The following is a 24,496-nucleotide window of genomic DNA, read 5'->3' as shown; positions in this document are numbered from 1 at the left end:
TTCTGAATTCAGTTGTCCCGAAGAAATTTCGCCTTGCACGAGGATCGTACTAGCGATCCCTATTTTATAGATACTCTTACTATTGAGCTTAGCGGTCAGACCTCATAACTTGTATTTTAGATAGATAAGGAAATATTCATTTAACTCACGTAACGTACACTGTCGGTTTAATCAAACAAAATACACATAATGGCGATCAGAAAACATATTCTTCTATAAAAATTTGTGTTTATACGACTGATGCGGAAAAGAGTTTTTTCTTCTATCGAGGAGAGTAAATTTTTACAAGACCATTCCAAGAACCAATCCACAAATCGCCTTGTTTGTCAACAGCAATACTGCATGGCGCAATGATTCCCTGCATTTGACACGTCTGCAAAAGTTGACCTTCTTGCGAATAAACCTGTACACAGTCACGTTTATAGTCCGAGATAAAAATGAGTCCGCGATCACAACACAGTGCGGCATGTCTGTATACATTGGATTCAAAAGCGTATTTAATCTCACATTGGCTGTCAAAAACGCCAATTCCTTCCGAACCAAAATCGGTCAAATATATATCCTGGGTTTCGCTAATGGCAAGTTTCCATGGATCATTGATACGTACGCCAAATCGAAATCCAAAATGGCGGATATCGAATTCATGTACCGCTTTTCCTTTCGTGTCAAACAGGGCCACTCGTTTCGCTTCCCTAAAACTAATAATGAAAAAATCCCTTTCATTTATTTTTAGGTCACTCGGCTCGTGCAGCAACTGAAAGAGAAACTTTGCATTCATTTTATTTGTAACGACCTTGACACTTGTTTTACACGCAGTGAATACTGTTCCATTAGAGTTAGCAGCCATCCCATACACAAGTTCCCCAATATCTACTCTTGGTCCAAACGCACCATCCTTGCTACAAAGCTGGATGTACTTTCTAAATGCAACCCATGCTTTCAGATCATCAACTGGGTGTATACAACTTATAGATTTACCTAGTTGCAAAGAACCGAGTTCTACGTAATGAACAGGTCGTTTCAGTATGGCTTCCATGTTGACGCGTCCAACTGAGGACCTCACACTGTGGACCAATGGTTTATATTTTATCTTGACGCATTTGGCTGGAGGTGGTTTACAAGATTTCTTAACTTCTGATATCACTGCTTTCAAGTTATTACTTTTATTGATAAGTTCAAGGTCACGTGTTCTGTCAATCATCTGCTTCAATGTTTCTATCGAAGCAAATGAAGCCTTTTCTCTTGCCTCTGCATCTTCAATATTTTTCGCCATAGTTGCCATCAGAGAAACTTCTTTCTCAACTACATCTTTAATCATATCTTTACCAAGCTTATCCAGCTCATCTTTGAGTGCCTGTATATGAACTTCTATAGAGTTCACCGTCGTTTGTACATCTGCTTGAATATTTGCCTTTTCCTTTAAACATGTTTTCGTGTATTCATGAGCATCTCTTATAGCACGCTTTGTTGTCGAATCTGTTAGTAAAGCTTTCAGTTCCTTTCTCTTATCTGATGCAGTTGCTTGAATATTCTCCGCTATATGGTGATTGTGTTTTTGGATGGCGCATCGTCCACAAATAGCCTCGGAACAAGTCAAACAAAATAGTTCCAGTGTAAATGGACTGTGTTCTTCACAAACGGCACTTAGTGATGACTTTCCTAACATCTCGTGAGTAACATTTATGACGTAGTGCGATTTTGACGTATCTTCATTCAGGTGCCCATGAACGCATTCCGAACATAGATTTTGTCCGCAATCGGAACATCTGCAACTCGGAATTTTTCCTTTGCATTTATCACATCTGTCATTCTCTGTAACCGAATATTCGGAGAAATCGAAATACCGGTTATCTTCAAATCCCTCAATACCTTTGCTGGGAATATGTGTTTGGTTTTTACAGAGGTCACATCGGAACCATGATCTACTGAAATATCAAGTCAAGAAAAAGGTATCAAACGAGATTAAAAAACTTTATCTGGAATTACAGTTTTATTTTGACAGATTAGTTAAGGCACATATACATGTATTTCAACAAAGACTGGTCATGATACCTATGAATGATAGTGATTGATTTCACAATGAATTTAATATATATATATATATATTCGTTAATGGAAGAACGATAGGTGTGTGCATGTAACTAAAATACATTTAAAATTTAAACAGGATTACAGTAAATTGATCTTATTTGACTCACCTTGGATTTTCTTGTACTTGACGCTCCAAACATTGTCGGCAGAAAGAATGCAGGCATGGTAGTAACTTAAGAATTTTCCTATCTTCTTTACAAGTAAGGCATTTCTTCAGATCAACTGGATTAGTGATGCCTATACTGTCGTCAGCTCGGTCGGTCTCCGGTATAGAACTGATTTTCTGCCACTGAACTATTGGTATAGCTCTATTAGTGTCTAACGGTGTCTGCGTGCTTTCTTTGTCACTAGAATATTCATCATCAGAAATCTGTGAGCTACGGTAATTTTTCAAAGTTTTAACTGAACGAACTGAGTAATCTTTATCCAAACTTATGTCATAACCAGCTACAGGCCGGATTGAAACGTCCCTTTCACTTTTTGTGTCGCGTAACACCGAACGAAAAGAAGCATCACCGTCATTTCTTAAGTCTTGCCAAGTTACTGAATGTAGTGTAGCATCTCTAGCTGTCCTGGCATCCCGCCAATTTCCTTTATTTGATTGAAACGGTAAGGTCGCATTCAAACGCTCACGATCGGTTTTCAATTCTCGGCGAATTTCAACGGTACGGTACTGTTTCTGTCTGCTAAAAGTAGATGGTGGAAGCGGGATTTGTAAGCTTGAGCTACTCCTTTCCGAGGATCGCGCAGAAATAACATGCCTTGACATCGTTTATGATATGGAACTGGTTCTGCAAAATAAGATTTAATATTTTGATTATTATTTTGGGTAGAGAAGTATTAGATAAGTATAAAGTAATTACAAACTATAACCATTTACGCTGAAATTGAATTTAAGAAAAGGTATAAGAAAATGAATATAAACAAAAATCAAAAGTTGTTTAGGAAACAAGTTACACTGAATCTACTAAACGCCGTAGCATCTAAATATATGTACTCTTAAAGAAATTTTAAAAATTATAAAGTTAATGAATATTTTAAAAAAATCATTATGGAAAAAAATACTTAAATACTTGCAGAAACACTTAATTCTTAATCCGTCCGTTACACCTACCTAAGTAATATTCATAAACATTTATATTTTTTTAAAGAAATGAAATAGAAATTTAATTTCTCACCTTAAAGATTTAGTAATTTTCCATTTCTTCTATTAATCTTTCCGCTTTTTTTAAAGATAAACATTTCATGATAAGACTATGAATAATGTAATTAACAAAGGCCTTTAGGTACCTATCTATAGAGAGTTAATTACCATAAACTATCGGAACAAAGAAACTTTAACTTTACGCAATTAGAAAAGTTTGTTTTGTTTCTGATTTAACATGTGTCAAACTAAATCAATTAATTGGCTTGATCGCGCTTTGCTCTACATATACATGTACACCTAAAAGGGAACATTATGCCCTTGCACGAATTTTAGATCTGTAGAACATATGTACTTGAAATGGCGGTAAGACATGCATTTTGAATGTTAGTTTCCTATTGTTTGGTAGATACTTTGTGAAATTCAAACCAGTCCGGGTATTTTATATCAAGATCTTAACAATATCTACGATTTAATAGATAATAGACAATACATTGATAATGAAGATCTTTGATTAAAATGTAATGTATCAATAATTGCACTCGGATTCGATAATTTCCGTGTAACTACGTAAATTTACGTTTGTAGTTCGTATTATTTCGGTATGTTTCGAATTTCATTTGTGATTTTAAATATCTATACACAGGTTTGTTGTAAGCTACTGAACATAAATCTGAAATGACACGGAATCCACACTGTATCATAAATTTAAAAATGGTTTGCACGCTAGAGTATTTTGATTTCTGTATATTAAATTAGTATGATTTGTGCCACATACATAAATTTATCACAATTCAAGTATCAAATACACCTTTGCATAAAAAAGGCCTAAGATTTACTTCTAAGTTTAATCTTGTTGTCACTAAAAAGCACTTACAGATTCTGAATAAGTACAAGCACAACTAAGATCTAAGTCTAAGTTTATTATAGAGCAATGACATAAAGAAGCACTTGTGAATATTGCAATGAGCACGTGTACGGAACTTTTTCCACACTTAAATCATGAACACCGTCCATGCCTACTGCCTCTTCATGTATTTTGTTAATATTGCATTTTTTGTTATAAATCATCCGGTAACACAATTGAAGGTATAGTGGGAAAGTTTGTCTGTACGTCGGACGACGAATCTGAATAATTCACATCCTGTTTATTGCCAGTATCTGTTAAATTAAACTCTCCCGATTCTGAAAGGTTAGTAGCACCATCACTTAGCAAGTTTTCTTTCGTGTCAAATTCAGTTTTAAGCTCAGTCATTTCAACCTCCTGTCCACTTTTATCTGGAGTGACTGCATCAGTCTGTTCATTAACGTGGAAAAGTTGAGAAGTTTCAGTCTGGTTTATTGGAAACATTATTTGTTTAAACGTTTCATTTGTTTTTATCATTTCTTTAACTGATGTGTTGTCAACTGGTTCAAGTCTGAAAAAGAAAACACACAAGTTTAAAATATATAAGACAATGTATAAGACAAAACGCTTTACGATCAAGAATAGGCAAATGAGAGATTTTGCTAATCATTTAGCTTTCTGTTTTGAAATAATTGCATCAACGTTGCAAAAAATCCGTGCATTTCAGGCCATTAGTGTTGTTTGTATGGTTATATCGTATCAGTGACTTAAATAATTTCTAAGTCGATACCAGAAAGCATTAATGATGGTGCAATTCTTTGTGTGTGTGTGTGTGTGTGTGTGTGTGTGGGGGGGGTGTGTGTGTGTGTGTGTTGTTTTTCTTCCGTTACCATTCGCTGCATGCATATTATTTTCTAATATTAGGATACAAAAAAAAGCTTGAACAAAAAGTAGATTAATTAGGTCCATCATATTGATTTAAGAAATGGTTGGTAAAATATCACTCAACCTGTCAACATCTTTATCTTCTTCGAACACATCTTCGTTGGGATCTTCCTCTTCTTCATTGGGATCTTCCTCTTCTTCTATTGTTGTTGGCAGTGGAATTTCTCCGTCACCAACATGTGGACATTCTTCCATTGTTTCAAGCGAATGTGACGACGGCGATGGAATTAGATCCTGAAATCATATATTATATCATATTGTCGGTCCTTTTTTATTAGTAATATATAACTTCCTAGGGCAGAAAGTGATTTGTCTTTGGCACCGGTAAACAGTTAAAGCCAGTATGCACGTCCGTGCAGTCCGACTAGGCTCTATACTTTTGGTAGCTAAATTTCTGCGTTTTGTTACATAAATCCCTTATTTGATAATGAACTGTACCAAATTTTAAGAATAGGCATATCCATCACTCAAATTCAATAGGTTAAGAGTTAGAATATTTATTATGACATGAAGATTTTTTTAAAAAAAAATCAGTTTTCTCCTTTGTAGGAAGATGCAAATCTGAAAGCTTTGTACCAAAATTGTGTATTTCGACTCGTAGGTTTTATTGCTTTTTACAACCAAAGTATAGAATAACAGTCAATAAAAATATGATTAGTCACCTTCACACTTCGTATAGTGTTGCCTTCTTCAATAGCGGAGAGCACAGGTGGTCTCGATACTGCCATGTATCCCATATGTTTGTCCAGGAGTTGTTTATTTCTGGCTTGTTTAGATGCATCGATGTGGCTATTATCACCTGGTACTGACTCAACAACAAAACGACTGAAAACAATTAAAAATGTTTACATTATTATTTCAATTTTCATGTTGTGGATTATTTTACATACATCACATTAAAAAAGCAAGGAATCATGGGGTAGTCCCTTTGTCTAACTACGTTATTAAAATAAAACTTATAATAAGAAACTAGATTATCAGTAGCACGCTACTGGGTACGCACATTAGAAGAATCGGTATGATTCTTGCTAGAATTTTTTAGCAGACGACAATTCATGGATACCTTCGTTGCAATGGTGGTGTAAGTAGCGGCTCCATATCCTCTCCTGTGTATTCTTCTGATGCAGCAGACGACACAGACATGCCTCTCTCTGAGATCTCTCTTTCTCGTTTCCTTCTTAACAAGCTCAATGGGAAGCTCCATTTTCTCTCTCGGTCATTATCAATCACTCGCTGTAATGGCCGATGCGGAGCATCCGTAGTTGCTCGCGCACGTTTCAGAGGTACGTACTCAGGTGGTAGATCATTTGGTGGAAGAGACAAACGTGAGCCCTGATAGAGAAATAACTTTGGATTTCCTTTGTTCAATAGAAACGAACACATGAAAATAAAAGAACTATTTTGATTTCAACATATATTTCACATAATTATGATAGTGGTTTAATAACAATGATACTTCCAAAATAAAATTAAAATAACCAAATGTATGAAGAGTCCATTAAGGAAATCCAGCGTTTAAAGAACTATCTCGTCATTTTGAAAGTCAACAATGCTCGATTGAATGTATAAATGACCAAATGTACACACGGTTTTGAAACAGCTTTGCAAATAAATATCAAAATGACCGACGTTGGCGGTTAAATCAGTGTTTCTAATAGGTACTTTATTGAATAAATGTCTGGCTTTATTCAACATTTATATTCACTCCACTTTAATATTTATTATCATCATTGACTTAATGGATTTGTAATGATCTTAGAACTTTTAACAGGTTTTATATGGTCCATCCTCCCCATACATACCAGACTGCTTCGGCTTCCCCTACTGTCTCTATGTTCACGTGGCTGGTTAGAAGTATTTAGCGGTCCGAAACCTGCATTACCGTTCATCATGGTTGAAGTTGATTTCAGAGTGTCGCGGGATCCGCCAAATCCACCTCGACTACAAAGGCATACTAAGCAATTTAGAATCTTAACAAGTCATATCTGTAAACAATTCCACTGAAGGGAAATTCTAAGAAATGTCAGAAATAATTTAGTGTAGCGGAAGGAATATGATTCCATGTAATATTCAAGTACATTTATTTGAGAGTAACAAACAATGAATACGTTTTAGATGATTTGATAATCATTTAAAATAAGATAAGATTGATGCACCTTTGTGAAGTTTGAAGTTAAAATAGGACCTTACTAGTTTAAGACAAAAGTATAATAAATAAACTAGATATATGTTTAATAATGCTAAAAAATATATACATACTGTAGATTAGGTTTAAATCCAAATAAACTCCAAACCGAGCCTGTGTTATGTCTAGGTCCTGTATTTGACCTTTGTCTGAGCGGGGCAGCTGGATGCCCCTCGTGTCCACCCACTAGAGGAGACATCGGTAAGACCCTTTGATCTGATATAGACGGCCGCCTGAAATTGGTATACAGGTGGCTTTAAGAAATCGCGTGACCGTTTCTTTTTTAAAATGACATTGTTAGTGCAGCAGAGGAGAATCAAGAAAAGAGTAAAGTAACAAACGAAATAGCATTGCTTCGTGTTCAAAGTAAAACATTAAAAGTATTCATATCATATGTTGATAATAATCACCTGACATAAACACATAAAAAAACAAGAATAAAGATCAACAAGGCAAAGGCAACGTTCACAGGACGCGGCCCCCGACACACTCAAGTAGGGCACCCAGGAGGCACCAAACAAAAACCTGGAGTGGACAAAAGGGTGAAAGGAGTGGGACATGTAATATAAACGGTAAAAGCACAAGACATCTTGTATATCGGGCCATATCTGTATAGGGACCACACATTTTATCTATTTTCGATCATCCATTTATACAAAATATCTACTCACTCCAAGTTGTATGTTGATCCCAAAAAGTTTGGTCTCTTTGAGGACATGGCTGCCTCTGTATACGGTAATTCCGTGCTTATCTCATTAAAGTGGAGATCTTTAGTCAATGGTGGGTAGTTTGCGTGACACTGGTCCACTAGACACATTGCAACCTGCAATGACAATATGATTGGTTTCGTCAAATGAATAAAAGTCGTGCGATTCTCAATGGTATAGTATAGTTTGAGATAGTCAATCCCTAAAAAGACGAATACCGGTGAAATTGCACTTCATGAATTCACGATATCAACTTCGTGAATTCGTGAAGTTGAAATAGTGAATTTGTGAAGTTGAAATCGTGAATTCATGAAGATAAAATCGTTAATTCACGAAGTTGAAATTGCGAAGCGGAAATGTCCTTACCGTGTTTCATAAATAGTACTTATTCTTCCGCCATTGAATCATTTTATGACTGCAACGTTTTTATTTTTCTTTTTGGTTCAAGTTCTGAATAAAGTTTACATATCCATAGAAAGATATAACATGGTAATATAATCACAGTCTTATAAACGTTATTGGCTTTAAAATATTGATTTCAAATAGGTCAGCATTACTTTTAAATCTTAATTCAATCAAAATATAAGTTCAGATAAACAAGGAAGAGCACCGTTCAAAGAATATTTCGCTTATAACATAAAGCCTAGTCGCTTTTAATTGAAAGCACAATAACACAAAGGAATAACATACAGTGGGACACGGCATTCCGCAACTGCGTATACATGATATTTTAATTACAGAACACTTTACGTTTGATATAAATGATTTTTTTATGCAAAGTAAATACATTCTGATTTGAAAATATATTTAAATAGTCCATGGATAACTTAGAACTTACAGCAGTATGTCGGTCAATGAGCCAGTTCATGTCAAAATCGTCGTCGTCCTCTCCAAACGGATTTATCATCTGTTCCGCGACCTTTGAATGATAAAATAATGAAGTAGGTAATACTTGCGACAATAAGTGTCACATTCATTAGTTAAAAAAAAACACGAAGACGGCTTATGAAGAAAGTAACACGACATTCACCTGGCATTTATAAACATGATCTTTATTGGTGCTGCTATTGTTGTCGTCGTCATCATCATCATCATCATCATTATCATCATCACCGCCACCACCACCATCATCATCATCATCTTGGGTTCAAGTCCCGGTCAAGCTCACCTTTTTCTCACCCTGTAACACTATCTTCTGTTTCAGGTTTATCTTTTGAGTTATGTCTATGCATAAATGTTTTATATATAATGTAACTTGCGTCAATGCTCTTAATTTTCTCTGAGGGCTATTTTTTTCCGCGCATTATTACTTAAATTCGGGAAACCGTTTTAGAGTATAATAACCAAAGCAGCGTGTCGCAAAAATGTATGATATATCAATATAAGAACATTGCAAATGCTCAGATGAAATAAATCTATGTATCTTACAAAATAAGTTGTAATGAAAACAGCATCCTTCTGAAAATACATGTAATACATTTCACAAAAATACCAAACTTTACCTTCAGCCAACCCATATAGAAGAAGAACTGTAGCAAGGTGAAGAAAGGGATGTAGAAATCTGGATTATCCTCGTCGTCCTGAACATATTGTCGTCCAATCAAACACGCTCCGAAAAATATATGTACAGACAATGTAACTACCTAAAATAAGTACATTTCCTTATTAGAAATGAAATAGTCATACCAAAACAAAAACATTTTATTCGTATGTCTTCAAATGTAAAAGTCATCATTAGGAAAAGAGACTGAATTTGATAGTTTTTTTCCATTACAAAATAAAACTATATTAAAATTTTTTAAGAGGTGTAAACATTCATAGTTCGGGAAGTCTCAATTTAAAGAAAAATCTAAACATCAGTTACGAAACTAATACATGTTTTGGTGAGCTATACAATACTAAAATATAATCTGGACCATGGCTGCTGCTTTTCATTGATGTTCCATATCCGTAAAGTATTAAAGAATGGTGCTATTTTTTTCATTTTTTAAATTGGAACTATTTTCCCAAGATAAGTGCACTTTTTGATGTAGGTCTAGACCAACCAACAACTGGTGTGAAAATTAATTTTCAGATCAGAAAAATCATTTTTATCGTGCAATGACTCAACGCTTGCAATGCTTTTCATTCAAATCGGGCATAGAATCATTTTGACCATTTGCAGATTTTTTTTCCATTTGATGTAAGTAAGAATTTCAAAGTGTATGTTTTTACGCGTTTTTACTTCATTGGAGTTCCTTTCATTATATACTAAATCGCCGTCCAAGTATGACGCTTTCATATAATTCTTCGTTTAAGTGTTGGATTGCTGGCCACGTGGCTTCAAAACGCGTGAGCCGTTGATTCCTTGGTCCTTTGCTTAGTACTGAAAGTTAAAGGGCCGGATTCGAGGGTGTGTTTTTAAACTTATGGCTCCCTTTACTCAATCGAAATTAAATAACCTTTTGTATAAACTTAATTATACGAGTAAACAAAAACTAAAGCAAAGATTTCGTTGTTACCTGTGTATACACAAGCGGGATGGAAATCCAGTCATATACAAAACACAACGAACACTTGTCTCTAAAATCCGCTATTTGCTGAAACGATAAAATATTTATGCTTAAAAAAGTATATTCAATAAAATGAAATTATAAAAAATTCTGAAAGGATATATTTGGAGTTTTATTTTGAAGGGATTATCTTACATATACGAGCGGTGGCATATCTGGACAATTTCTGAATTATAATTAAGAGTAGGAATTGAAGAACAAATTGCTATTTTGAAAGGGTAATATCAATTGAAATGCCAGCCTTCATGGCTCCATCGGTTAGAGCGCGATACTTGTAATCTCGACATTGTGGTTAGTTTCACGGACTGACCAACTTAAACTACTAAACAATCTTTCGTCCCGTGTATGAGTGCTTGAACACTTGGCACACGAGAGAACAGGAGAAGCTTCTGAAATTATGTCATTTTTCTGTACAATCCTCCAAAAATATAAAATGACTAATACATTTCTGGAGTACTCGTCCATATGGGAACCCGGTGGAGAGTGTATCAAATAAACTCAAATACACACTCATAATATCAAGTGTAAGTCTATTTTAAAGGTATTATGAAACACATAATTATTTTAATCATTGGAAAATGTTGTGCCAAAAGTAAACAGCCATTTATAGAAGTCCTATTATAAGCATTTTATTGTATAACATTCATTCTATCGGATTTCAACTTCAAATTGTTATACACGTATTTGGTATCCCCAAAAGAGATTATTGACAGATAAATGTTGGACTGATTCGTTTCATTGTTATACTGAATTTAGTTTTTTCCTGTGTTTTACACATACCTCCATGATCAACCTAAAGCCAATTTCGGACTCGATCCGGCCTTCCTTCCTGGCTTGTGTAAGTACACTGTTAGCCCAGACCAGTGGCACCCAGAATTTGTTAAATTTACATTCCACATTTTCATACATGACAACTTCTTCGTGTGTAACAAATCCTAAAATAAGGAAATATATTTGTTAAAGGCCCATTATGCTTCAGAAATGATATCATTTTGTATTTCTAAAAAACTGTTTATTTGTTGTATCTTGTTACAGTTTCCAATAACATCCTCTTTTGCTCTTGACACGAACTCCCTTTTGCATCTTCAGTTCTGTTGGATTAGTATTGTATGTGGAAGTAAAAATTTTGCTACCTTCACGACACATAACTACATGCTCAGCGCTAGTTTTTTTTCAGTTGTAAAACATCTTACCTGCTCTTAAACCATTACATTTTGTATTGAAACATTATTAATCACATGTTTGATATTTCTAAAAAATAAAAAAATATATGAAATGTAAGTTGTAACTAGTCACAAACATAATATTCGCAGCAAATATTTAATTCTTGTTCACGTGACTTTGTAGATGTAACACGAAAAATTGTATTTTGTGAAATGAAATCTAAATAAGGATGAGTGTCGCGACAGTAGGCGTTCTAGTACAATTGTCTTGTATTTAAAATCCCATTTTTGAGTTTAATATTTACCTCATGATGTTGGCAAGTTTTTGTAGTATAACTTTTATTTACTGAGAAAACTAAGTATAATTCCAACATTGACATTATGACCACCCATGGATATGTAGTGAGTGAACAGGTGAAAGTCAAAATTAGTTAACATTTTGCCATAATTCCTTTCAATTTTATAACGTAGTTCGTATGAACGATAAATAGCTCGAATGCCTCAAATATCCAAATTTCCATGTAACGTTAAATTTATTTTAAAAAAAGTGGGGTGATGTTTTTATATTATAGGTAGATTTGTATTTTATCCTTATGCTTTTCGATATTAACTGTTGGTCAACTACAATACCAATATTACTTGAAAAGACTCATCTGAAAATATAGTATTAGTTAACAGCAACAATTTAAAGGGCCTCCACTGAGGTTTAAAAGCCTAAAAACATAACATTAGAATTTCTTACATAAATGAACTGGGGCGCTTTAAACAGAAATATATGCAAAGATAGTTAAGAAATAAACTTTAAAATAAATCAAAATCGTAGTTTTATGCTTTCCTTAGCCTAATTTGAGTGAAAAGCGTTTAAACGCTTTTCATTTTGGGTCCATTTTTTACAATTTGAATAATTATTATGGAAAAACGAAGTGCGCGAATGATCTGAAAGTTTGCACAAAGATTCGTGGTCTACACCTACACCAAATGGTACGTTTATCTGGAAAAAATATTTTCAGTCCCATCATGTCAAAAAACCTCAGTGGAGTCCCTTTAACATAAAATACACTTTCTACTTTAAACTTTTACACTATGTGTCTCAGTTTTGTAGTCACTGTAAACGTGAAGGTCTAAAGAAAATCTCACGTTTACTATAAACGTATACAACGTGCGTTTTGTACGTTTATTTGATAAAATCCCAATCCGTCACGTTTTATTAATTAATAAATACCTTAAATTTTTGCACTTTGCAGTTAATGTAACAATTTTGACAGGCTCCTTTATCAGATGATGAATACATTAATATTGTCAGACGTTAATACTTTTTTTGTCAAAACTAATATCGCAAATATTTTTTGCTAACGTCATTCGTAAACTACTGACGGATCCTAATGAATCCATCGTTATTGCCTTCGTATACATATTTCTAAAATAATTTCTGTCACGTGAGATATTTTTTTTCCACTATGACATCATAATTTGAAAGAACACCAATATGGAGACTCTCTTTAAAGTAAATGGCGACATCGATAGATTTTAACGACGAAAATTTGAACAAAAGTATTGCTAGACTTTAGGGGAAAAAATAATATTATATTTTAGCCCTTATGACAATAACTATTTCTCCATTAATTTATAAAGACCCTACAAAAGAATAATGTTAGTTCAAGGTAACTTCATCAGTGAGTATTTGAAAAATCTATCTTAAGCCACATAAACCTAGACTTCGACACTATAGACGTAAAACAATTCCAAAGGATAAAGCTGAATGCAATGTTACAACATAACTTATATATCAAAGATATCGGTCAAATTCTGCTGTTGTAATAATTAATACACAGCAGTAGTTAAAACATAACTTTGCATAAAATGTGTCTACTGAATGTCAAATAAAAACAAACAAAAATTGTCGGATATTTGAGCAAGGCGATCAATGGTAAGTGAAAGTATTATAGAGGCTGTTCAGCGTCCGAGTTCTCACCGTGATGTCCCTAAATTTTGTGTTTTAAAATAAAAGTCCGGCAAGTTGTGCATAAATAATGTTCTAACTTGTACCATTGTGTGTTTTGATAATGAGCCTTGTACGGTCATCACCATTACTTGTTATCAGATGAATAAATTACAAAGGTTGCATATCGTTTAGAATGATTCAATGTCTCCAGGGTTTACTGCGATGTCACATGTGTTCTCATTTCACGTAACTCTTACAAATATGTATTTTTGTGGTTTTGAAGATTTATTATCTGTCCGTTTCAAGGTGTCAGAATTAAAAAAAAAGTGTCGGTTTCGTTTTTACAGTTGGTTTTCGGTTTAATTCGGCCCGAAATGCTTTTTTCTCTGTAAATTAATTCAGGTCTTAATGTCACCTATTGCCTGGTACATATCATCTATTATCAAGGTAGAACTTTTTCCTTCGAGCGAATAAATACGGTGTATATTCATTTGAAATACTGGTTCAGATCTGTCGCTCGGTCTATTTAACCTTTAACATGCTGGAAAGGAAATGATGTGACCATGTTTCTGTTTTAATACAGAATTATGAATTGAAAGCAAGGCAAATTCATTTTGAAAATTCAGCAGGTTACGGGTTAAACATGTTAGTATAAATACTTCACGTGTAAAACTGCATTTAATTAGAGTTTCATCTTGATTTTATATGTCCTACACATTGTGATTTGCAAAGTTTTTAACTGCGTGCATGTGCAAACGGGTTTTAACATACAGTCATGTACGTCAAATCTTTGTAATTTTACACGCAAATACGTTGTACTTAGACATTTTTCTTGTTTAATTTGAATACAACGATCAAATTATTAATAATTCGAATTATCAATAATTCGAAGTATCAATAAAAGGTCAAGGTCTTGTTTATAAAAGTGTCACCCCTACTGAAAGGGCCAGCCATTTCTGACTTATGAGACACATTTTGCTTGCATACCATGTACTTCCCAACACCACTATGTCATTTATTTATATATATATTTTATTATATATATATCGTCTTTCATATCTAAAAAAGTTTTATTGAAATAAATATCTAAATATCTCCATTTGGTTACAGGGCAAATAACATCAGTTTGATATATTCGGTATTACTTTTTATGATGTTTGATAAATATCTACAAAAAACAACCAAAGAATAATTTGCATCTTAATAGTTAACTATCTCCCATTTCTAGTTATATATGAAATAAACAATGCCTTTAAACATGATCAATTATTTTGATGACTTCTTAGTTTAAAGTGACAGTATGCCCATATTTTCATAGTCAAGTTGAGCTGAAATGACTTTATACTGACAAAATGGTGTTTGACCAACAGTTGATATTGGAAAATGTTTTGAATAAAATTATAAAACTGCCTAAAATCTAAAAAGACTGCCCCATTCTTTTTATAACCTAAGCGTTACATGTAAATTCTAATGGATATTTACAGAAATTTCGTTGGGATCTCTGCGTTAATTATTGTTTATGCGAACTTCATTATTAGATAAAAAGGGATATTAAATCAAAATGAAAACTTATTTTGATATTCACCCGTTCACTCATTATAAACCCTTGGATGGGCATAATGTCACTTTAAAGCAAAAATTATGCCTTTTGCTGGTACAATGACTACTTTATAAATGCACCTTACACTGAATAAATTATTACTTATTTATTAGGTCCGCGCTGAAGTGGGTGGAGCTTGTTAATATCAAGATGCAACACAAAACTTATTTTACATCCAGACAAAATACTCATTATCTTAGATACAGACGGACAAAACTGTAGCAGTTGCTAACATTAAAACCTGACATATAAATGAAACCTGCATCGACAATATGTTCCATTGTGGGATACCTCTTCATCACAGACACGCTGACGGACCGCAGAATAAGGATAAGTCCGAAGAGCATGTATCTTGCAACGGTGCGTCTATAAATTCGTCCTTGCTCGTCTAGTCCCACAAGGTAGCTCCCAAGTATGTACAGAGTTCTGAAATTGTCACTTACTATTGTATGTTTTAACATAGAATATTTCGGACAGCTGCCCAGTTTTATTGATCATAAGAATTGTTCCAGTGATTTAAAACTGCCATATAAAACGATTGTTTGTTTCAAATTATGCCAGATTTTTATCGGAGTAGCTCAGATTATAAATAAATAATGATATCTGCATTGATTAAAAATTTGACTTTCCTTTGAACTTTGATGTTGCAACAGCTGGTGTTAAGTGCTGTGTGACAGCTGTAAAAATGTTGTCCCCTACATTACATCTTTTCAATGTTGTTTTATTTTTCTGATCCTTTGGGATCACTGATGAGTTGGAGATTGAATGCTGCTTTGGAAAGCGTGAGGTATTGTACTTTAAATAGGTTTTGCCTATTCAAACACGAAACTCAATAAAACCAAGTTTACGATTTTCAGATATTTATTTCTATTGTCCTTGCTCTCTAAGATTTTCCTGCTTTCAAGAGATTTTGTACAATATATGCATTAAAAATTTTATTTAGCAGATTTTCCCCTTGATCTAAGTAAACCGTAACAGGCATGATATATGGATGTGAAATATGGGGCAATACTAAAGAAAGAGCACTCACCTGTCTGGCCAAGGAACGTTTGTAAATTGTTGCCACCATCTTGTCACTACAACACTCACGTAAAACCCGAGCACGAACGATACTGGTATCAAATTTGTATAACTGTTACAGTACACAACAAGCTTCTCAAACACGCTGTCAAATAGAGAATTAATGTCGCTGATAAATAGAGAATGAAATAGACTTTCAAATAGAGAATAATAGAGACTGTCAAATAGAGAATCATAGAGGCTGTCAAAAAAGATAATAGTTGAGGCTGACAAATAGAGAATGATATTGGTTGTCAAATAAAGAATTATAGAGGTTGTCAAATAAAGAATTATAGAGGTTGTCAAATAGAGAAGGATAGAAGATGTCAAATAGAGAAGGATAGAGGCTGTCAAATAGAGAATTACAGAAGCTGTCAAATAGAGAATGAAAAAGGCTTTCAAATTGAAAATGATAGAGACTGTCAAATAGAGAATGATAGAGGCTGTCAAAAAGAGAATGATAGAGGTTGTCAAATAAATAATTATAGAGGTTGTCAAATAAAGAATTTTAGAGGTTGTCAAATACAGAAGGATAGAAGATGTCAAATAGAGAAGGATAGTGGCTGTCAAATAGAGAATTATAGAAGCTGTCAAACAGAAAATGAAAGAGGCTGACAAATAAAGAAAGATAGAGGCTGTCAAATAGAGAATGAAAGAGTCTGTCAAATAGAGAAGGATAGATGCTGTCAAATAGAGCTGTCAAATTAAGAATTATAGAGGCTATCAAATACTGGTGTGGGAGATAAACTCAGTAGAGAATGATAGAAATTTAGAGACAGAAAGAGAATACTGACATTTGAGATTAACATGTACATGTACTTAAAAGTCTATATATCAGAATTTAAATTATAATTATTATAGACTCGGGGCTTGATAGTTGGTCTAAATAGGAGTAACAATATGTATATCATTATAATGTGTAGTAGTTAGTATAAATTATAGTATATACATATGTTTTATCTTAGGGTAAAATACTTATGTAAGCGTGCTGGCTGAGTGTGTGGTCAAGTCTATGTTGACTTATGATAGAGAAACAATGTAACAAACAGATAAAAATAGATAATACATAATAAATTTATACATACTAAGCTGTTATCAAATGAAATCTCGGTGCTCGAGCGTTCATTTAACATATGCATAGGTAGGCATATAATTTCATAACCGAAATATTCTTATGAGTCAGCATAGTACATTTTCTGAATTCTGACCATACAAAATTGGTTTTCCGCAAGTTTATTCAAACTTGTCACTTGTTTAATAATACTTTATTGCATATATTTATAATATAAATATATATCAATTTTACATCAACATTTCTACATAATATACAAAAGGGTTGGGTCAAAAGGCTTTGCAAATTTAGTGGTATTGTCCGAGGGATATCACCCGTTTTCCAGATTTTTAAAACTAGCAGATTTAACCTATTGAAAATACAAGCAGCCACTGTAATCTAAAATAAAACATTTTAGGTTCACACAAAATTAATTTTACTAGAAAGCTTGAGTTTTCCTTGATGGAGATAGCAAATTTCTAATTTGCTTTTTGACTAATCTTACAGGCTCATTCTGCCTCAACAATCCATATTTTTAATTCTTTAAAAATGTCAAACATGTGTTTAAAATGTTTGAATAATGGATTAGGTGCATGTTAAATGGATATCAACTGGAAAAAAAAGTAGCGCTGAAGATGAGATATGTGTCCACAAAGATAGGAAAATGTGAATAAAGTAGTATTTTGACTTCCATACAAAATATTAATTCACTATAATTATTCCTATTGTCCAACAGAACTAAACATGCAAAAGATAGAGCATGTATGCAGCAAAAGAGTACGTGTTTAGAAACTGTATTAAGATAACAAAAATAAACATTTTTGAGAAATAAAAATGATAGCATTTCTGAGGTATGATGGGCCTTTAATCATATTTAGACACAATTGCTCAGACGTCTTAAATCAGGGTAATTATCATTATAGTATTAAACAAATGATGATAAAGGATATCAGGAATTTCTCAGACATGTTGTGATTCTTTCATTCTCCAGAAAGAGGAATCCTTTGACTCAATTCGGACACCATATCCATGGCCGAAGTATTTATGAAGAAGAAATGGGGATATATGCTTGACCTTAATGCCGTATACCAAGTATTAGTTACACTTGTATCTTATAACAATCGCCGGAACCCACGGGTACTTGTTCTGCTAACTACATTCATCACGAATAAAGCATATTACAGTGTACTCCTGGGTTACCAAGGATGATCTAGATGAGTTTGCGTCATGTTTTCAGTCAGTGCATTGGCGAATTCAACTGCATCCAACTGACACTACTTTTTAATAAGTGACATGCCCAAAGAAGCGTTTGAAAGAATTTTGTAAAAAAAAACATAACCTACCTTCTCTGATAACCATTGAGAGCTAGTCTATAAGTGAGACTTATAATTGTATACAAGGCACAGAATATTATGGTCTCTTTGAACATCAACTTGTACACGCTGCCCCTCCATCGCCGTAGTAACTTAAAGAAGCCGAAAAATGAGGTAGTAGCTACCTTGTATTGGTAAATTATAGTCATCCTCCTGAGTTAAACTTTACTATCACAGAAATGACACAACTTTGAGAGTTAAAATTTCTTTATGAATTGTCCTTGTTATTATTATTTCACTTGCTATTTGTATTTCTGTTTCTTTTACTTGTTTGTAATCAAGTCCTCTTGCTAATTTTTCAAAGTTTACATAGAATTTATAAGTTTTTTTTCTCTCCAATAACTTTTTCCTGGACTATGTGTTTGATATTAATTGTTTTATTTTTCTGATACTGATACATTTGGCTCCCTTACTGCTTGCTTATATGTTCCTACTTTCGTCTTTCTTTAGTCTTTGGGTCTCTTAGAGTTAATGAGTGCTTTTTGCAACACTTGCTATAGCATTAATCAATCTAGGAGTAAAGTCTTAACTATTTATGATGAACTAGTCTGATGTTGCTGTTGTTAGTTATTTCATCTCTTGTATCGTGTTTATAGTAATGTTAAATAAATTGTTGTTTGATGATTTTCATGAAATTGGCCACTGTCTTCGTCTTTACGTTGGCTGTTTTTGGTGTAATTATGGTATCAATTTCTTTCTTTCTTTTTTTCCTTGCTTTTCTACTCGCTATTGAATGTTCTTTCAGGTCATTGACACTTTAGATAATTCAACACTCTATTTGTACATGTAGGATTCACACTAAATTGTGTTTCGTTTATGTACAATAGTTAAACTTTTAACCTATTTGCCACTTATAGTTATAGTATTTATCCTAATGTTTTTCGTTGTTGTAGCTTATTAACAATGATGTTGTTTTTAATGTCTTAATAATGATGATGGTGACGATAGAGTTTCTACTGCTGCTGTTGCTTTTGTTGTTGTCGTTGTTATTCCCATACAAAAACTTGACGTTGTTGGTGATATGGTCCCGTTTATCTTAATTGAATGAACTGTTCAAGTAGCATCTGTTGATATTCACAATATAATACCATTATGGTGACAGTGTTGTTTGTGTTAATGTTGCTGCCACCCTTGCCTATACTGGTGTTACTAAGTACTTATACATGTATAAGACATGGTTGTTGTTAATATATAAAAAATAAATCCAATTTCAATTACAACCGTCCTTTTAAACTTATCATATATCCCATTTTTATCAAATCCTTTGCATATGTACATGTATATACGTATGATACATGTAATTATTTTAACACGGAAACTTTACATAAACAAATGATGTCATGTTAATAAATCACGTAAAACAATGAAAATGAACAGGTAAATGTATGTTGTTATTTATATAATGACTGATTTTTTATCAGTGACAACTCATCGTTCATCATATAAAATTGTAAAATAAACATAATCCATCTTACTTTTGAAAAATAGCACCGTCACGGTGAAAGAAACATTAAATATGTTAACGCCTTTATTGTATGAAAATTTGATAGCTACCAATTAGTTAAGTCCGAAATTGGTCTTCACCAATTAAAGCGTATATGTGTCTAATTATTTCGCCGTATTTTTTTTTTTTCAAGGTATGTAAACAGAATGAGACTGTGTTGAAAAGATGACACCTCGGTATTTGCGTGTCAGGAGTTTTCGGTGTTTAACACCATGTTTATAGGCACAGCAACACAACTGTCTGCTTTATGACAAGTGCCTCATCCGCAGTACGACAACTGAAGCCGTATGTTTGAGCATTAATTGTCGTCTGCTTGAATAAACAATAATCAACAACACGTTTTTGGCGGGCTTGGTCTATAAATGATTTATTCGCAAAAAATGCATGTATCTTTATTCAAAGTAAACTGTCACTGAATCATAAATCACCGTCTGGGAACAAAAATATTTGAACAATCTATGTTTTAAATTTTCCCAAATGCTTTTAATAGTGCATACAATGCCGTTCAGTATCTATATCTGTCGACGGATGTTACGTTTACGACGTTTACGTGACGTGTAATTCCACTATTTCCACCTATAACGTTGTAGTTATAAAGATTTAATAATTTCTGTTTTTTAAGATATCCGAAAAATGCACAATATGTTGTGTTTATTTTAACATTGTTGTAAGAGACAACGTTTTAACGCGTATATAAGTACATCGTACGTCAAACGAGTTAATTATATGTACACACTTTGACGTGCACGTTTACGTAGATTCAAAATAAAAAGAAACTTTTGTAAAGAAATATCATATCATAAATTTAACTCCTTTAGTCTTTGCAATTTCAAAGTGATCACATAAATGCATTAAACTGTTAAAGAACGTGAAAAAGTATCGCTAATGTAATCAACTTTTTTTATTTTGTAATTTCCAACTATGCTTAAATCGACCACAATGCACTTTATTTTTAATTAGAGAGTACAAATCTTAATTATATTCATACTTCATTCTTAATTTCGTACGAGATTGTCTAAATGAAACATGTCACAATTTTCTATATATGGAACGCCATAGCTGAAGTACTCGTGAACTTTTGCTAAAATTGTCTTCTATTTAATTATTCGTGCCTGGCTATCTTCAACTCCTTAGTCTGAACTAATACAGGCAATATGTTCTCATGGATTTCTCTTATTTTCATGTACTATACCAGCTCCGAAATACTGAGCCATTTTTTCTCACACTGCTTAATAATGAGTTGAAATTTCAGAAAACACGTTTTTCGTACCATTCATATCCTTTTTGCATTATGTCAGTCAATATAATTATTATGTGCATAGTGTAAAAATACTTTTAAAAGGCCCATATACAGATACCTTTTTATATAAATATATTTTGTATGCTGAATGTATTTTATTCAAGTAAAATGCATAAAGCGCTATACCGAATATGTTTTCTTTGGTCTGTGAAGTCATTATGATTTTCAATAATTCTTCCCAAATTAATGTTTAAAAGATTGTCATCGACTGTATCAGATAACAATGAGAAATCAGAGAATTTATCCAGAATTTTATGTGATAGGCACATAATATAAACTGAATCGGGACTGTTTTCCACTGTGCACTTTGTTCGTAACACTGATACCGGAAATTAAAAATACATGATTATGCGCAGTTTCTGTTTTCTAATACACGTATAATGTTATCATGTATTGCATAATACACAAGTCACAAACTATTATCGGTCGTGAATAAAATGTGCTTTAAAGATAAAAGAAAAAGCTCCAGCAAATATTTTGTGAAACTGTGATGATACTTTTCAATAACGAATCCACCCGGTGAAACAGTCAGCAACGGCGTTCCATATGCTCAGATTATCGACATCATTCGGCACACATGTATCATCAAAATTTAGTTAAGTTTGATTATCTTATTTGCATAATTATAACACGAGATTAAACCATAGATATAGTCCATGTCAAGCATATATACAGTTTTTAATTGATAACGTCTTGCCACAGATGGTATGAAAGGTAAGGGTCTAAATATATGCGTGCACCTGGTCACTGGTAGTAAAATATATGACATATTCTTTTCTTGTGTATCAAATTTATAACTATATAAGATGGATTTGGGTCTCTGTCTCCGGATAACTGGACAACAAAAACAAATAAACTCATTTTAGATTTGTGTATCTATTCGTTGTTACTATTAAATATATATATTTACATTTAAGCATCAATTTCGCCAGACATCGGATATGAATAAAATTTTCTCTAGATGTAGGATATTTCACTAGATGAAAGCTATTTCACTAAGTGTATTTTATTTTACTAGATGAAGGCTTTTTCATTATATACATGTATATGGTATATCACTAGATAACGGATATTTCACTAGACCTGGGATATACCACTAGATATTGAACGTAGTGTATGCCACTAGGTGTAGGAAATTTCACTAGACCTAGGATATGTCACTAGATACGCCATTAACGGAAATCAAATGGAGAAAATTGTGTGATTTATTCCCTTGTCATATTTGTGCTTTTCATCACTATAATTGAGCCGCGTCACGACAAAACCAACATAATGGATTTGCGACCAGCATGGATCTAGACCAGCCTGCGCATCCGCGCAGTCTGATCAGGATCCATGCTGTTCGCTTGCCAACCCTATTACAAGTAGAGAAACTGATAGCGAACAGCATGGATCCTGATCAGACTGCGCGGATGCGCATGCTGGTCTGGATCCATGCTTGTCGCAAACGCACTATGTTGGTTTTGTCGTGACGCGGCTCATATTATTATAAAGAACTGGTAAAGGGAGGTAACTAGAATAGCATTGATAGGAGCCAGCGCCTTAAATGAGCAACCTGCAGCACATGTTTCAATGTTTGTATGGGTGGTTCATGACCATTTTCATGACGATTTTCAGGTCTTTTAAAAGTACAGGGTTTGAGATTTAAATCCCTGATATGATGATGGTATGGCAAATCAAACTACAATTCTTTCAGAACTTAATTGATCGAATATTTATATATAGGAGTTCATCCACACATCAAATTCACATTTGTGACATTTGAAAAGAATAATTATTTCTGGTTAAATTAACCTTTAAACAATTTTCTCTCAAAATGGCTACAAAATGTAAATTTTGGACACCCTCGTTGTGTTTATAAACTTAACAAAAGAAACTGGGTTGAAATATTCTTTTATCAAAGGTGTCATCTTTTTTATATTGAAATTTGTCGGACAATAAATTTATATCTAACCATCGAAACCGCTTCTGATGAACATCGAAACTGCTTTTGATCTTCATAAAATAAAATAAAATTTAAAAATTAATGTCCATCAAAATACATGTATAATAATGTTTCCTCCATGACAATTTACGAGTTGTCCGGGGGGAGTTTAATATCATTTATTTTCAAAATGGTTCTAATATTTGATATTCTAGTTTAACTATTCAACTATCCGAAGATTGACGGAAGGGCCGAAGAGTTGCGTTTGCACCATGCTAAGACGTGACTGGGGCTGAGATATTTGATAACATACTTTCATCCCAGGGCAGAGTAAATAATCGAACATATTTTACATAATTATATTCTTTTTCTTCTTTCGTAAGTTCATAATCATTTAGAAACAGTTCTTTGGTTTTGTGTGTGATAATCAAACTTTTATAATACATGTACTTCCATTTATTTTAAAAATGTCTGGTATTAGAGTCTGATAACAGATTTGAGGCTTTGCGTTGATTTGCTTAATCAAATTATAAAATACGTTTTTCTTACATGTAAATTTGGATATCCCAGCTTAAAGTAGACCTTCGTAAAGAATAGGTTTTCCTAATTTTTCCTAAAGCAGGGGAGGCAATTGCAAGCAGAAATGCCTTTTTTATCGTCACAGTTTCTCCCCCGGAATATACCATGCATTAGGCTGGTAAAGTCATGGTGATAAATATCGCTGTGCTTTAACTTAATATATATTTAATGTGTTTACTGTCAAATAATCATAATGGTAACCATGTGTTTTTACCATTATAAAATGGTTATCTGTTCTTTACAATTACACATGTACTATAGAAGCAGGGGAGACTATTGCGTACGAGCGCATTGCTTGATTCATTACGCTTGCTTCCCTTGAACACATATAAGAAAACAGTCAAATGTGCGGGCCGACAAGGTTGCTTACAGTGAACATCACGACCCTTGTTGTCGAGAGTTTCATAAACGTGGAAACTATTAAACTTTAAAACTGGAGGCCAGTAACTGTTGTTGTTGTTTTTTCTTGGTGTACTCTCTTGCCTAGATTAAGCATGAGTTGTCGCCTGCCGGTGTATCTTGTATAAAGT

The 24,496-nt window shown here is 33.4% G+C and overlaps 1 protein-coding gene across 1 annotated transcript; it reads right to left on the bottom strand.

Moving 5' to 3' along the window:
- Window positions 1-46: 46 nt before the first annotated feature.
- Window positions 47-20,690, bottom strand: LOC132754481 (uncharacterized). Its single transcript, XM_060745116.1, has 16 exons — window positions 18,630-20,690; window positions 16,207-16,341; window positions 15,436-15,602; window positions 11,252-11,406; window positions 10,421-10,498; window positions 9,422-9,562; window positions 8,758-8,838; window positions 7,884-8,035; window positions 7,287-7,445; window positions 6,830-6,968; window positions 6,091-6,359; window positions 5,690-5,852; window positions 5,092-5,261; window positions 4,315-4,653; window positions 2,199-2,864; window positions 47-1,925 (listed from the first exon to the last, which is right to left on the bottom strand). Exons 1-16 carry the CDS (start codon window positions 18,806-18,808, stop codon window positions 263-265), a joined length of 4,656 nt encoding a protein of 1,551 aa, XP_060601099.1. The 5' UTR covers window positions 18,809-20,690; the 3' UTR covers window positions 47-262.
- Between the last annotated feature and the right edge of the window lie 3,806 nt (window positions 20,691-24,496).

The sequence above is a fragment of the Ruditapes philippinarum genome, unplaced genomic scaffold (genome assembly GCF_026571515.1).
Source record: "Ruditapes philippinarum isolate M1 unplaced genomic scaffold, ASM2657151v2 ctg956_1_1_1_1, whole genome shotgun sequence".
In the NCBI taxonomy this organism is placed as follows: Eukaryota; Metazoa; Mollusca; class Bivalvia; order Venerida; family Veneridae; genus Ruditapes; species Ruditapes philippinarum.
Note: the sequence above shows the minus strand (reverse complement) of the source record. Positions and strands in the feature narration are given on the sequence as shown.

Coding starts and splice junctions, on each gene's coding strand:
- LOC132754481 (XM_060745116.1), bottom strand. CDS start 18,808: ATGACTATAATTTACCAATACAAGGTAGCTACTACCTCATTTTTCGGC. Junction 15,603..16,206: donor AACGTTCCTTGGCCAGACAG/GTGAGTGCTCTT, acceptor TGACAATTTCAG/AACTCTGTACATACTTGGGA. Junction 6,360..6,829: donor GGGGAAGCCGAAGCAGTCTG/GTATGTATGGGG, acceptor TTTCTCTATCAG/GGCTCACGTTTGTCTCTTCC.